The sequence below is a fragment of the Polyodon spathula genome, chromosome 5 (genome assembly GCF_017654505.1).
Source record: "Polyodon spathula isolate WHYD16114869_AA chromosome 5, ASM1765450v1, whole genome shotgun sequence".
Classification (NCBI taxonomy): Eukaryota; Metazoa; Chordata; class Actinopteri; order Acipenseriformes; family Polyodontidae; genus Polyodon; species Polyodon spathula.
The window spans coordinates 41,648,744-41,662,545 of record NC_054538.1 but is presented as its reverse complement, the minus strand read 5'-3'; the positions used below and the strand labels follow the sequence as shown (position 1 = coordinate 41,662,545).

The window sequence follows — 13,802 nt, the reverse complement described above, 5'->3', positions numbered from 1 at the left end:
TCTTCTGATCATTGATTAGTACCGAAAAATAGAATAGGCAGGACATTTCATCATGCTAATACGTTTTTAACAGGTTCCTGTCCCTTTTGAAGTGATGCCCGTTTTACAGCATGTACTCAAAAACTCAGAAAAGCTGACTAGTGGGCTTCATTTATTGCACACTGTCAAAAGACAGGATATTTAACACATTTCATCAACTTGTCTAATAGTAGAAAGTGGCTGGAAATAAATTCCTAGTATCTGTTAATCACGGCACACTAATGATCCAAGCAGAAACTGCAATAGAAAAAAAATATACAGAACAAATACCATGTCATATTAAATGGTAAGAAATTAAATATTTTGAAGAAAAAAAATAGATTCTATGAAGTAACCATTTAATAAACAGAAATATTGAGAGGTAATGTTTTCAGACAGGAAGGGCCTGCTTTGCAGACTGGACACTGGAGGATAGCACAGAGATAGAGACAGAGCAAGATGGAAACTGGAAATCAAAGACAGAAGATGCTGTTTCTTAGGCAGAAAAGGACTATATTTGCAGCCGTAATCAGCAATAAAATAGAAACTCGGAATGTAATATCATTGCTACTGTTTAATATAATAACTAAACTTATGGAGAAATTAAATTACAAAGACAATAAGATCATTTAGTCACAAAAAAAAGTTTATGAAAGTAAAAGATTCCACTTTGACTATCATCATGAGTCTTTGCATTCACTTTCAATATGCTATCAGATCAAATATTGCCAAAGTAAAAATAAAAACACTAGAGTTTCCCCATCGTTTGGAAATTGTAAATTATTCACAATATTTAATATCCCAGTTTAAGGACTTAAAAATTTGGTCACCTTATTTAAGAATATTAATTATTATTATTATATAAATAATAATATAATAATAATAATAATAATAATATAATAATAATAATAATAATAATAATAATAATAATAATAATAATAATAATACATTTCAGTTTGACTACAATCACGATGCAACTTTAAATACAAAATAAATTAAGATTAAATAAATGATAAAGGTGAGTCAATATGCTGAACATACTCCTACCAAGCTTATTGTACAGTATAATAAGATTATCAAGTCCTACCTATGGTGGTTATGACGGTGCCAGCAAAGAAGAAGGAACTACTAAGGTCCCATATGCTGGTCTGATTGGAGTAATTTCCAGACGGGTTAACACCAGCTCTTAATGCTGCCACCACTTGCTGTTGGGGGAAAAAAAAAAATAATATATAGGACTATAAATTAAAGAATTTAGAAATAACAGTGTTTCCTTGTTATGTTTCTATTGGACTTTACCAAAAAATCAAACAAACAAAAAATGGATACATAAAAAACATACGTATACAGATTTATTTTTTTAGAACAAAATACTTTTTATTCAAGTAGATTCAAAATTGCATATTCATATTTTTGTTTCCTGCCACCTGCTGTTTTCAGTTTATCCTGAGTGGTTCCTAATGCAATTTCAATAAAGTGCTTTGGCCTCAGTTCAGAAGCTACGTTTCAGTTTTAGATGCCAGCAATAGACATGTGTATCAGAAGGTAGATTGTCCAAAGTATCCCCAATAAGACATTACTTAATGATGATTTTCTTTTAGTTTTCATTACATGTTATTTATGTTATTTATCATTATTACTATATATACAAACACACATATATATATATATATATATATATATATATATATATATATATATATATATATATATATATATATATAGTGATAAACCTCAGGGCATGGTCCTGAAAGGGAGATATGTGAGGGCAGAGATTTTGTTAGGACTTTGTCCTTACACAAAATGGAGGTCCCAATAGGACTACAGTTCACAAAATGGTCGCCCACCACAAACTATACTACCCAGGATCCTTACCAGGTAATTAAGGTATGTCAGCACACCTGCAGGTGATCAAGGGATAATGACCAGCCCTATAAAAACAGCAAACTAACAGCACTACAATGAGGGGGAGTAGAGTGAGTTTGGTGCTGTGTTCGGACAGGGTGTTGGTGTGTTCTATTGATTTCTGCAAAGAAGGACCAACTTTGTCACAATATATATATATATATATAATATACACACACACACACACACACACACACACCACACACACAACACACACACACACACACAGTGGCAGGCAAAAGTATTCAGACCCCTGACCAATTCTCTCATATTACCAAATTACAAATGGTACATTTAAATTTCATTTTGTGTCATATTTTATTTTTAAACACTGAAACTCAGAATCAATTATTGTAAGGTGACATTGGTTTTATGTTGGGAAATATATTTAAGAAAAATAAAAAACTGAAATATCTTGCTTGCATAAGTATTCAACCTCTGTGCTGTGGAAGCTCCCAGTTTGCACCAATGAAAGAAATTGCCCTAACGAGGACACAATTACCTTACCACTGGCCTCCACCTGTGAACCATTAAAATTGCTGTCACATTTTCTGGATAAAAACCACACTGTTGAAGGATCATTGGTAAGGCTGTGAATCTGATGGAAAATGAAGACCAAAGAGCATTCTACAGAAGTTAGAGATAAAGTAATACAAATGCATAGATTAGGGAAAGGGTACAAAATATTATCCAAGTGTTTGGATATCCCAGTGAGCACAGTTGGATCAATAATCAGGAAGTGGAAGCTGCATCACACATAAGAACATAAGAACATAAGAAAGTTTACAAACGAGAGGAGGCCATTCGGCCCATCTTGCTCGTTTGGTTGTTAGTAGCTTATTGATCCCAAAATCTCATCAAGCAGCTTCTTGAAGGATCCCAGGGTGTCAGCTTCAACAACATTACTGGGGAGTTAATTCCAGACCCTCACAATTCTCTGTGTAAAAAAGTGTCTCCTATTTTCTGTTCTGAATGCCCCTTTTTCTAAACTCCATTTGTGACCCCTGGTCCTTGTTTCTTTTTTCAGGCTGAAAAAGTCCCTTGGGTCGACACTGTCAATACCTTTTAGAATTTTGAATGCTTGAATTAGGTCGCCACGTAGTCTTCTTTGTTCAAGACTGAACAGATTCAATTCTTTTAGCCTGTCTGCATATGACATGCCTTTTAAGCCCGGAATAATTCTTCTTTGCACTCTTTCTAGAGCAGCAATATCTTTTTTATAGCGAGGTGACCAGAACTGAACACAATATTCAAGATGAGGTCTTACTAGTGCATTGTACAGTTTTAACATTACTTCCCTTGATTTAAATTCAACACTTTTCACAATGTATCCGAGCATCTTGTTAGCCTTTTTTATAGCTTCCCCACATTGTCTAGATGAAGACATTTCTGAGTCAACAAAAACTCCTAGGTCTTTTTCATAGATTCCTTCTCCAATTTCAATATCTCCCATATGATATTTATAATGTACATTTTTATTTCCTGCGTGCAATACCTTACATCTTTTCTCTATTAAATATCATTTGCCATGTGTCTGCCCAGTTTTGAATCTTGTCTACATCATTTTGAATGACCTTTGCTGCTGCAGCAGTGTTTGCCACTCCTCCTACTTTTGTGTCGTCTGCAAATTTAACAAGTTTGCTTACTATACCAGAATCTAAATCATTAATGTAGATTAGGAATAGCAGAGGACCTAATACTGATCCCTGATACCCTGTGGTACACCGCTGGTTACCACACTCCATTCTGAGGTTTTTCCTCTAATCAGTACTTTCTGTTTTCTACATGTTAACCACTCCCTAATCCATGTACATGTGTTTCCTTGAATCCCAACTGCGTTCAGTTTGAGAATTAATCTTTTGTGCGGGACTTTGTCAAAAGCTTTCTGGAAATCTAAATAAACCATGTCATATGCTTTGCAATTATCCATTATCGATGTTGCATCCTCAAAAAAATCAAGCAAGTTAGTTAGGCACGATCTCCCTTTCCTAAAACCATGTTGACTGTCTCCCAGTACCCTGTTACCATATAGGTAATTTTCCATTTTGGATCTTATTATAGTTTCCATAAGTTTGCATATAATAGAAGTCAGGCTTACTGGTCTGTAGTTACCTGGTTCAGTTTTGTTTCCCTTTTTGTGGATCGGTATTACGTTTGCAATTTTCCAGTCTGTCGGTACCACCCCTGTGTCAAGAGACTGCTGCATGATCTTGGTTAGCGGTTTGTAAATTACTTCTTTCATTTCTTTGAGTACTACTGGGAGGATCTCATCCGGCCCAGGGGATTTGTTTATTTTAAGAGCTCCTAGTCCCTTTAACACTTCTGCCTCAGTTATGCTAAAGTTATTTAAAACTGGATAGGAACTGGATGACATGTGGGGCATGTTGTCAGTATCTTCCTTTGTAAAAACTTGTGAAAAGTAATCATTTAACATATTTGCTATTTTTTTTTTCTTCATCTACGATTTTGCCATTTGTATCTCTTAAACATTTAATCTCCTCTTTGAATGTTCTCTTGCTGTTGTAATATTGGAAAAACATTTTGGAATTGGTTTTAGCTCCCTTAGCAATGTTCATTTCTATTTCTCTCTTGGCCTTTCTAACTTCCTTTTTGACTTGCGTTTGCAGTTCTGTGTACTCTTTCTGCGTACTTTCTTTTTGGTCCTTTTTTAATGCTCTGTAAAGTGCCTTTTTTCGCTGAATATTTTTTTTAATTGATCTATTAAACCATTTTGGCAATTTAGTTTTACATTTAGATTTGTCTACTTTAGGGATATAATTGTTTTGTGCCTCTAGTACTACATTTTTGAAGAACAACCATCCTTCTTCTGTGGGTGTTTTCTCTATTTTACTCCAATCTACTTCTGTTAGTCTCTGTTTCATACCTTCATAGTTTGCTTTTCTAAAATTGTAAACCTTAGCTTTAGTCATTTCTTTTGGGGATTTAAAAAACACTTCAAATGAGACCATGTTGTGGTCTGAGTTTGCCAGTGGTTCTCTGACCTCTGTTTTAGTTATTCTATCTTCGTTATTTGAAAAGACTAAATCAAGGCATGCCTCCCCTCTAGTGGGTGCCTTCACAAATTGTGTTAGGAAGCAGTCATTTGTCATTTCCACCATTTCTATTTCATCCTTCGTGCTACCCACCGGGTTTTCCCATTTTATTTGGGGGAAGTTGAAATCCCCCATTAGTATGGCTTCTCCTTTGCTACACACATTTCTAATGTCATTGTATAACAGATTATTGTGCTCACCGTCTGAATCTGGCGGTCTGTAGCATGCTCCTATTATTATGCCTTTTGAATTTTTGTCCGTTATTCTGACCCATATTGATTCGGTTTTATTTTCTTTGTCCAGGTTTAACACCTGGGCTTCAAGACTGTTTCTTATGTATAGCGCTACCCCTCCTCCTCTTCTGTCCTGCCTGTCTTTCCTATACAGTGTATACCCACAAATATTAAATTCGTCCCCATCACTCTCAGACAACCACGTTTCTGTAACACCTATCACATCATAGTTACCTGTTAGTGCAGTAGCTTCAAGTTCTAGAATTTTGTTTCTGATACTTCTAGCATTTAGACAAATACATTTAATGGTTGTCTTACCTGAGTTGTTGTTCTTGTTTTGATGCGGTCTCCCTTCTGTTTTTTTGTTGATTTCTCCCCCCTTCCTTTCTAGTTTAAATGCTTCCGAACCTGCTCGAGGATCTTTTCTCCGAGTAGACTAGTTCCCTTGTTATTTAAATGCAGTCCATCCCGTCTATACAGATAGTCCTCGTTGTAGAATGTGGTCCAATGATCAAGATAGGTGAAGCCTTCCCGTGTGCACCACGTCTTCAGCCATGCGTTTTGATTAATTATTTCCAGCTGTCCATATGGTCCTTTGCAAGGTGCGGGTAGTATACCAGAAAATACCACAGTTTTGGTTTTCTCTTTTAATTTCCTTCCTAGCTCTCTGAATTTGTTTTGCAGGGATTTTGGTCTGTCTCTTCCAATGTTGTTTGTACCAATGTGGACGACTACTACCGGGTCGTCTCCTGTTCGTTCCAGGAGCCTGTCCACGTTCTCAGTGATGTGCTTGACCGAGGCTCCCGGAAGGCAGCACACTGTTGTAGTAAGGGGGTCCAAACTGTGAATTGAACTTGCTGTGTTTCTCAATATGGAGTCCCCAACAATCATGACCTCCCTTCTTTTTGCTGTCTGGTCACCACTGTCAATAGGGTCCTGGATGTTGTTCCTTTCATTCTCTTGTTGTTGGTTCTGCTCATCAAAATTCTGAAGTGACTCAAATCTGTTGGTTGTTTTGATTTCTGGTGGTTGTGTTTGACGAAGTTTCTTTTTTTCCCTGCTTCTGCCTACCTGAACCCAGCTGTTCTGACCTTCTATCTCCCTGGTGGCTTTCAGTCTGTTAGGGGTGATGCAGACTTCCATGAATTGTGGGTGTGCCAGTTCCTCAAGATCCTGTTGCTGTCTCACTTCTTCCAGCTCCATTTCTAGCATACTTACTAGTTTATGCAAATCCTGGATCGCGCGGCACTTTACGCACACTTGGTTTAGCTCCGCTGGGTTTTCTCGGATTTCCCACATCAAGCAGGTGTCACAGATTACTGGCTTGAAGACCATGTTGAGTTTTTTTTTTTTTTTTTTTTAAGTTTAGTTTCTTCTGCAGCCGTCAACCTGCTTTCAAACTGCTTCGAAACTGCTCTGTACTTTTCCACGCCTGTACTTCTCCCACTCGCTGTCGCTTCCACTCGTTGTCGCTGGGAAGACTGCCTCGTTTAACTGCGTTGTTCTGCTGTGCTGTTGGCTCCTCCCCTCGCCCGTGTCTCAAAACGGCGCTGAATTTGAATCAGCTGCTCCGAGTTTCAGCTTGTTTGTTATCAGAAAAACACACGCGGCTGTTTGACTTTGAGCTGCTGCTGTGTTTCCCCAATGTCCTCTGTTTTCTGATTAAAGCAATTCAAGATGCAATTTCTCCTTTCTGCTTCGAAACTGCTCTGTACTTTTCCACGCCTGTACTTCTCCCACTCGCTGTCGCTTCCACTCGCTGTCGCTGGGAAGACTGCCTCGTTTAACTGCGTTGTTCTGCTGTGCTGTTGGCTCCTCCCCTCGCCCGTGTCTCAAAACGGCGCTGAATTTGAATCAGCTGCTCCGAGTTTCAGCTTGTTTGTTATCAGAAAAACACACGCGGCTGTTTGACTTTGAGCTGCTGCTGTGTTTCCCCAATGTCCTCTGTTTTCTGATTAAAGCAATTCAAGATGCAATTTCTCCTTTCTGCTTCTAAACTGCTCTGTACTTTTCCACGCCTGTACTTCTCCCACTCGCTGTCGCTTCCACTCGCTGTCGCTGGGAAGACTGCCTCGTTTAACTGCGTTGTTCTGCTGTGCTGTTGGCTCCTCCCCTCGCCCGTGTCTCAAAACGGCGCTGAATTTGAATCAGCTGCTCCGAGTTTCAGCTTGTTTGTTATCAGAAAAACACACGCGGCTGTTTGACTTTGAGCTGCTGCTGTGTTTCCCCAATGTCCTCTGTTTTCTGATTAAAGCAATTCAAGATGCAATTTCTCCTTTCTGCTTCGAAACTGCTCTGTACTTTTCCACGCCTGTACTTCTCCCACTCGCTGTCGCTTCCACTCGCTGTCGCTGGGAAGACTGCCTCGTTTAACTGCGTTGTTCTGCTGTGCTGTTGGCTCCTCCCCTCGCCCGTGTCTCAAAACGGAGCTGAATTTGAATCAGCAGCTCCGAGTTTCAGCTTGTTTGTTATCAGAAAAACACACGCGGCTGTTTGACTTTGAGCTGCTGCTGTGTTTCCCCAATGTCCTCTGTTTTCTGATTAAAGCAATTCAAGATGCAATTTCTCCTTTCTGCCTTGAAACTGCTCTGTACTTTTCCACGCCTGGACTTCTCCCACTCGCTGTCGCTTCCACTGAAGCGACACCACCCAAGCACTGCCAAGAAAAGGCCGTCCCTCAAAACTCAGCGCTCAAACAAGAAGGAAACTTGTGAGAGAAGCTGCAGAGAGGCCAACAATCACTTTGAAGGAGCTACAGAGTTCAGTGGCTGGGAGTGGAGTAATGGTGCATCAGTCAACCATATCAAGAGCTCTGCATAACAATGGCCTGTATGGGAGGGTGGCAAGAAAGAAGCATTTACTCAAAATGTACCATCTGAAGGTAAAGCAGGTAACATCCTGTTTAAAATAGTCTTACACTCGTTGTGTCTATTGTGTTGTCCCCGCTAATACTTGTGAACAAAGTCCGTAAGAAGGACCAACTTTGTCACATTTGGTGCGAGAATGCAGGCAGCTTCTACTACATTTGACAACATAAATACAAAAATGAAAAGAGCAACTGAATCTCTGTGATGGAGGCATTGGTACAGGCACTGATGCAAGCGGTTACAGCCCAGCAGGAGGCAACCAGGGTCCAACCGACGGCGCATCAAGATGCCCTGCAGATGCATCAGGAGGTGCTACAGATCCAGCACACCACAAACCAGTTGCTGCAGGAGGAGCAAGAAAAAGCAACTAAAGAGTTGAAAACAAGAGAGCTTGCCTCCAGGATTGGACCAAAACCCCAGCCTGTAGCACAACAGATACGCACAAACCACTATCTGCAAAAGATGACTCCGCAGGATGACGTAGAGCGCTGTAAAGACAGTACGAGACTTGGGGGTAGAAAAAAAGGACACTGGCAAAAGTTAACAGTAAAGGGCCGGTGTACAGAGGGTCATGGCCCCGACCGACTATTTGTTATAATTGTAACAAAATTGGACATATTGCTGCACACTGTCCACTTAGAGAAGAGCCCATGCAAAGCAATATGGGCAATGAGAATGAAGCGGGCACTCTTGTACTCCTGTCCTGTCATAACTGCTGTTTCTGAGGGAAAAGATCCCAATCATGAACATATGTGTATTGTAAAGGTTGATGGGAGAGAGGTGGCAGCGTTGCTCGATTCCGGAAGCATGATTACACTGGTTGCCGGAAAAGTGGTGCCGACCCAAAATTTGGATAAAGATTAAGGTGTCAGTATTACATGTATACATGGTGATACACACCAATACCCCACCGCATTAGTACATATTTAGACAGATGCAGGGTCTCTTGATTATCAGGTTGGCGTTGTACCCTCCATGCCATATGATGTAATACTGTGGCGATATTTTCCTAATTTCACGAAATTGGGGCCAAATAAGGGCACATTGGAAACGCCCACCAGAATTCTAGAGGGAGGTAATTAATGGGACCCCCATACATACAGAAAACATGCCTACCAGTTATCTCTACTTTATGATGAAGAATTTGTTGAATAGAATGGATAAAATAGTAATTGATGAAGTAATTGAAAAATTGCTGGTACCTGCTGGTTTCAAAAAGACAGTGTTTGATTTGGCCCATAGACATACATTAGGGGGAAAAAACCCGGGAGAGAGTGTTAAGAAGGATTTTTTGGCCAGGTGTTTGTGGAGATGTGTCCCAGCATTGTAATTCATGTCCAGAATGTCAACACTGCCCCTAAACCGGCATTTCATAGTCCCCTAGTTCCTGTTCCCATAATAGAAACACCATTTGACCGAATAGCAATGGATTTAGTGGGATCATTACCAAAATCCTCCAGGGGGCACCAGTACATTCTGGTTATTTTGGATTATGCCACTCAATATCCTGAAGCCATCCCGTTGCGTACCATGGCCTCTAAAGGCATAGCGAAGGAGCCTACGCTCATGTTTAGTCAAACACTGAGAATCTGTGGCTCTATTTGAAAATTGTGGTCCACAAGGGTCGTCCAACCAATCTGAACAACCTGGAGCAAATCTGCCAAGAAGAACGGGCCAAAATCACTCCGACACTGTGTGCAAAGCTGGTACATACTTACCCCAAAAGACTTAAAGCTGTTGTTGCAGCGAAAGGTGGCTCTACCAAATATTCAGTGTTTAAAAATAAAATATCAAACAGAACGAAATTTTAATGTACCATTTGTAATTCAGTAATATGAGAGAATTGGTCAGGGGTCTGAATACTTTTGCAAGGCACTGCGGTTCCCATGATATATACCATGCCTGGGGTGGTGATAACCTTTTTATTTTATACCTTTATATATATATATATATATATATATATATATATATATATATATATATATATATATAGATAGATAGATAGATATACAGATATACATATACACAGTGCCTTGCAAAAGTATTCTAACCCACTTATAACGTGGCTACCTGTCATTTGTGGGAAGAAAAATAATAAAAAATAATTAAAACACATTTAAATTAAGACAAAACCAGAAACTTTTATTGTGTATATATCCACAGTGTAATATAGTCCCAAATTTAATTTAATTTAATTTATTGTTCGCTTATTAAAAATAAATTGTGCATGTTCGTTTATTGTGAATTTCTGCATCGAAAGTGCCATCTCGCTAGAAACTAGAGGGATGAGTACAACTGGGATGATTGATGGGTGGAGTTTCAAATTACAATAAGGAGAGGAGAGCAGCTCCGTTAGAGACTGAAGCCAGATCTTGAAGTGATTTTGTTAACTTGTTATATGCAAGCATTTACTATAAAGTTTATATGTATTCTAGTATGTTTTCAATCTTTTACATCTCAAAATATGTTTTTGTTATTTGTCAGACACTCTCGCGTCCAAGTCGTGCCAGATTAAGTTGATGATCGAACCAGACTTTGCACACCAATCCGACCGTGGTGTCAAGGGACAGTACCTCAGTTTCCCGCAGACGATTAAAATCCAGGCTGGTAATTCGGCAGGTTGTGTCTGGCCTTGTTGATACCTGCTTTTCTAAGAGTTTTCCTGACTGACATGAATACATTACTGCTGGTTTTAAACTCGCTGTCAGCAGAGATGTTAAACCTTTACTGTTAAAATATGTGTTCAGTCCAGCTCAGCATTATAAAACTGGAGACTGAATACTGGTCCTCAGTTTAACTTCATGCACTGGCGTAAAATTCCCTTATGTTGTTGAGATTTTTTGTTAATGAATGTCCATATTCTTTTCTTTAAGTACATTAACCAAACCATGTTGTAGGGTTTTTTTTTCAATCTTTGTTTTCTTCTATTTCATTTAGCTGTTCCTCATCAACCGTTACGTCTGTTCTTGCTGATGCACTTATTTTATTTTATTTTATTTTTTCAGATGGACTGCTGTCTTCACTCAAAGTTGGTTTTGTACCAGTTATGTGTATTTTCATCCCCAAATACATTAAAGGAAATAACTGAAATTCCACTCATTTTTGGCAGTGATTTGTAACTAATAACAAATATAATGGCAGTTTGTCATGGAATTTAGAATGTACTGGTGCGTAGTGATTTATTCAGTGTGAAGCGGCTCATTAGTATGTAAGCCATGGTATATGTTATATATACGCATGGTCATGTGATGCTGTTTCACCAGTCAGAGGTGGTTATTTTTCCAAGCCGCATTATTTCAATGCATATGGGGAAAAGTGGTCTATTTTTAGAAATGGCAACACATATAATGAATATTTGATGAATTGACAAATTTAGGAACATTTGGAAGTTAAAAATAACAAATGATTATCTAAAGTGGTCTTTTCAGGTAACATATATATAGTACAATACTAAAAAAAATAGTTAAATAACTCAGTTTTAAGGTTGTGATATCTAGTTTCTGCACACAAATCTGACTGTTTCTGCATTAATATGAGCCTTTCTTTGCACGAGTCATAATGACAGAATAGGTGCCCAACATAGGAGTAGCTCTATCACAGCTGCTTTTATCAGACATTGCTTAGGGTGGGCGGGACAGAGCATGACTCAGTTCCCTTTTAATTCAAAGCTGACCAACAATACTTTTGGGATAGGCCTGCCGCAGGTCAGGTATTCACTAAGCATTTTATGTCAGAGCTGCCGATAGGCCCCTCCGTGGAGTGGCGTCCTCAATCCTGCCTACCAACGGAATAAGTAGTCACTCCGCGAAGATTTTAAAAAAAAAATCTTTCTTTCAACGGCCTACATCGCTTGGCAACTGTAGTCTGCTTTTTATAACCCTACATCGTCTGCTGTCTTTGTGTTTTTTCCCACTGCTTTTAATAAATAAAAATAATAATAAAAGAGAGAAAAAAGAGACATATTCCTCCACTGGGACCCGGCTCTACTGCACCCACTCTTGAGTCGATGCCGCTGGGCCGGTGTGCGCAGCCTCAAAAAAAACCCCTTCCCTTCAGCTTTGGGTTGCTCCGGTTGTGTGACTGCACGCGGCCCAGACTAGACACCTGGCCCAGTATCATTGGTGCTTAGGCACCCTCAGTGTCTCTGTGTCTCAGAGAATCGGTGCTTGATGCTCTTTGCCCTTGGTGCATCAGTGCCCTTGGTGCCTCAATGCCTCGGTGTCAGTGCTTTGGAGCCCTCAGTGCGCTCTTGCATCGGTGCCATTACGTTGAGATGTCAAAGTTCCACCCTTCTCTGTGTCAGGTGTCTGGGAATGCAGCACACCTCCTCTGCCTTAGGTGATGAGACGTTCTGCTCAATCTGCGCAGCACCCCAGCCTCGGACCCTGCGCAGGAGGCTTACAGAGTTTACGAATGCGGCTTCCTCAGCCAACTCAGTGGACCCCTCTGCAGCGCTGGGAGCCCCCTTACCCCCTTCTTCACCTACCACTGAGCCCACTGCAGAGCATACCCTGTGCACAGGCTCCAGCCCATCAAGCTCACAGCCGCTCACGGTCTTCTTCAAGGAGCAGTAAGCAGGTGAGACATTCCAAGCAAACTAAGACATCTCAGAACTGAAGAGTCAGATGGCTTAGGTTCTGGAGTACTTGGTCAGGCAGCGGGCTCTTCCCCCTGCTTCATCTCAGTCTCTGGCTCCTGCCCCAGAACCAATCTCGACCTCACTATCTGTCGCCCTGGACATCTCAGAGCAAGATGTGGCGATGAGCAAGGAGTAACAGGATGTGATTTTGATGGAGGCTTCCTGGGATGGGGACTCCTTTGTACAGCAGAAGACAGAGGTCCAGGAGATAAACCAGGAGGCGGGCCCCAGCTCTGTGGTTGCCTCAGAGACTGGTGTTAGCCCTCCCTCGAGTTCAATCAGGTGCAACTTCCAGAGTGGCTACGTCATGGGCCCTCTTTAGAGGTGCCTCAGTGACTGATATTTGTACTGCGGTAGCTGGGTTACTCTGCATACATTCACCAGGTTCTATCGAATCAATGTGGTAGATCTCTCTGTGCCTTCATTAGGCACAAGGGTCCTTGAAGTTGCACGCTCACACCACAAACATTAGTTTGGCGGTAGCGAGATATCCCTCATCTGCTGTCCGCTCACGCACCCTCGCGACGGCTTCGTCATACTTTCCCAGAAGTACTGTTGTTGGTCGTCTTCGAATTGAAAAGGAATGTTAGGTTACGGATGTAACCCTGGTTCCCTGAAAGAGAAGATGACCAACAAACCTTGCAAGGTCGTATCCCTCACATTTGCGAGTTTGATGCAAAAGAGAACGTAATCTCTGTAGAGTGACTATTTAATCCCTCGGTAGTCGGGACCGAGGACGTCACTCCCCGGCGGGGCCTATCAGCAGCTCTGATGAAAAATGCTTAGTAAATACCTGACCTGTAGCAGGAAGATCCCAAAAGTATTGTTGTTCGTCATCTTCTCTATCAGGGAACCGGGGTTACATCCAGAACTGTCACAGGATGGCATGTAGTGGTGACGTCAGACCCTGAAGAAGCACACAGCACTGCAAGGTGAAATGGTGAAGGTGCTTGTTTGCGCCGGTTTATTGCAAATAAAAGGTTTAACAAAGCAAAACACTCAAAATAAAGCGCACAATGGCCAAACGAACATAGACATACAAAACAGACTGGATAAACAGACAAACACGATGAGTCAAAATAAACAA

At 40.6% G+C, this 13,802-nt stretch overlaps 1 protein-coding gene across 1 annotated transcript in view; it reads right to left on the bottom strand.

Moving 5' to 3' along the window:
* Positions 1–13,802, bottom strand: part of LOC121316412 (potassium channel subfamily K member 2-like) — a 75,629-nt gene that overhangs the window by 44,707 nt on the left and 17,120 nt on the right. Inside the window, exon 3 of the mRNA XM_041251483.1 lies at positions 1,106–1,223. Coding sequence (XP_041107417.1) covers positions 1,106–1,223 — 118 coding nt within the window. The remainder of the gene's footprint in view (positions 1–1,105; positions 1,224–13,802) is intronic.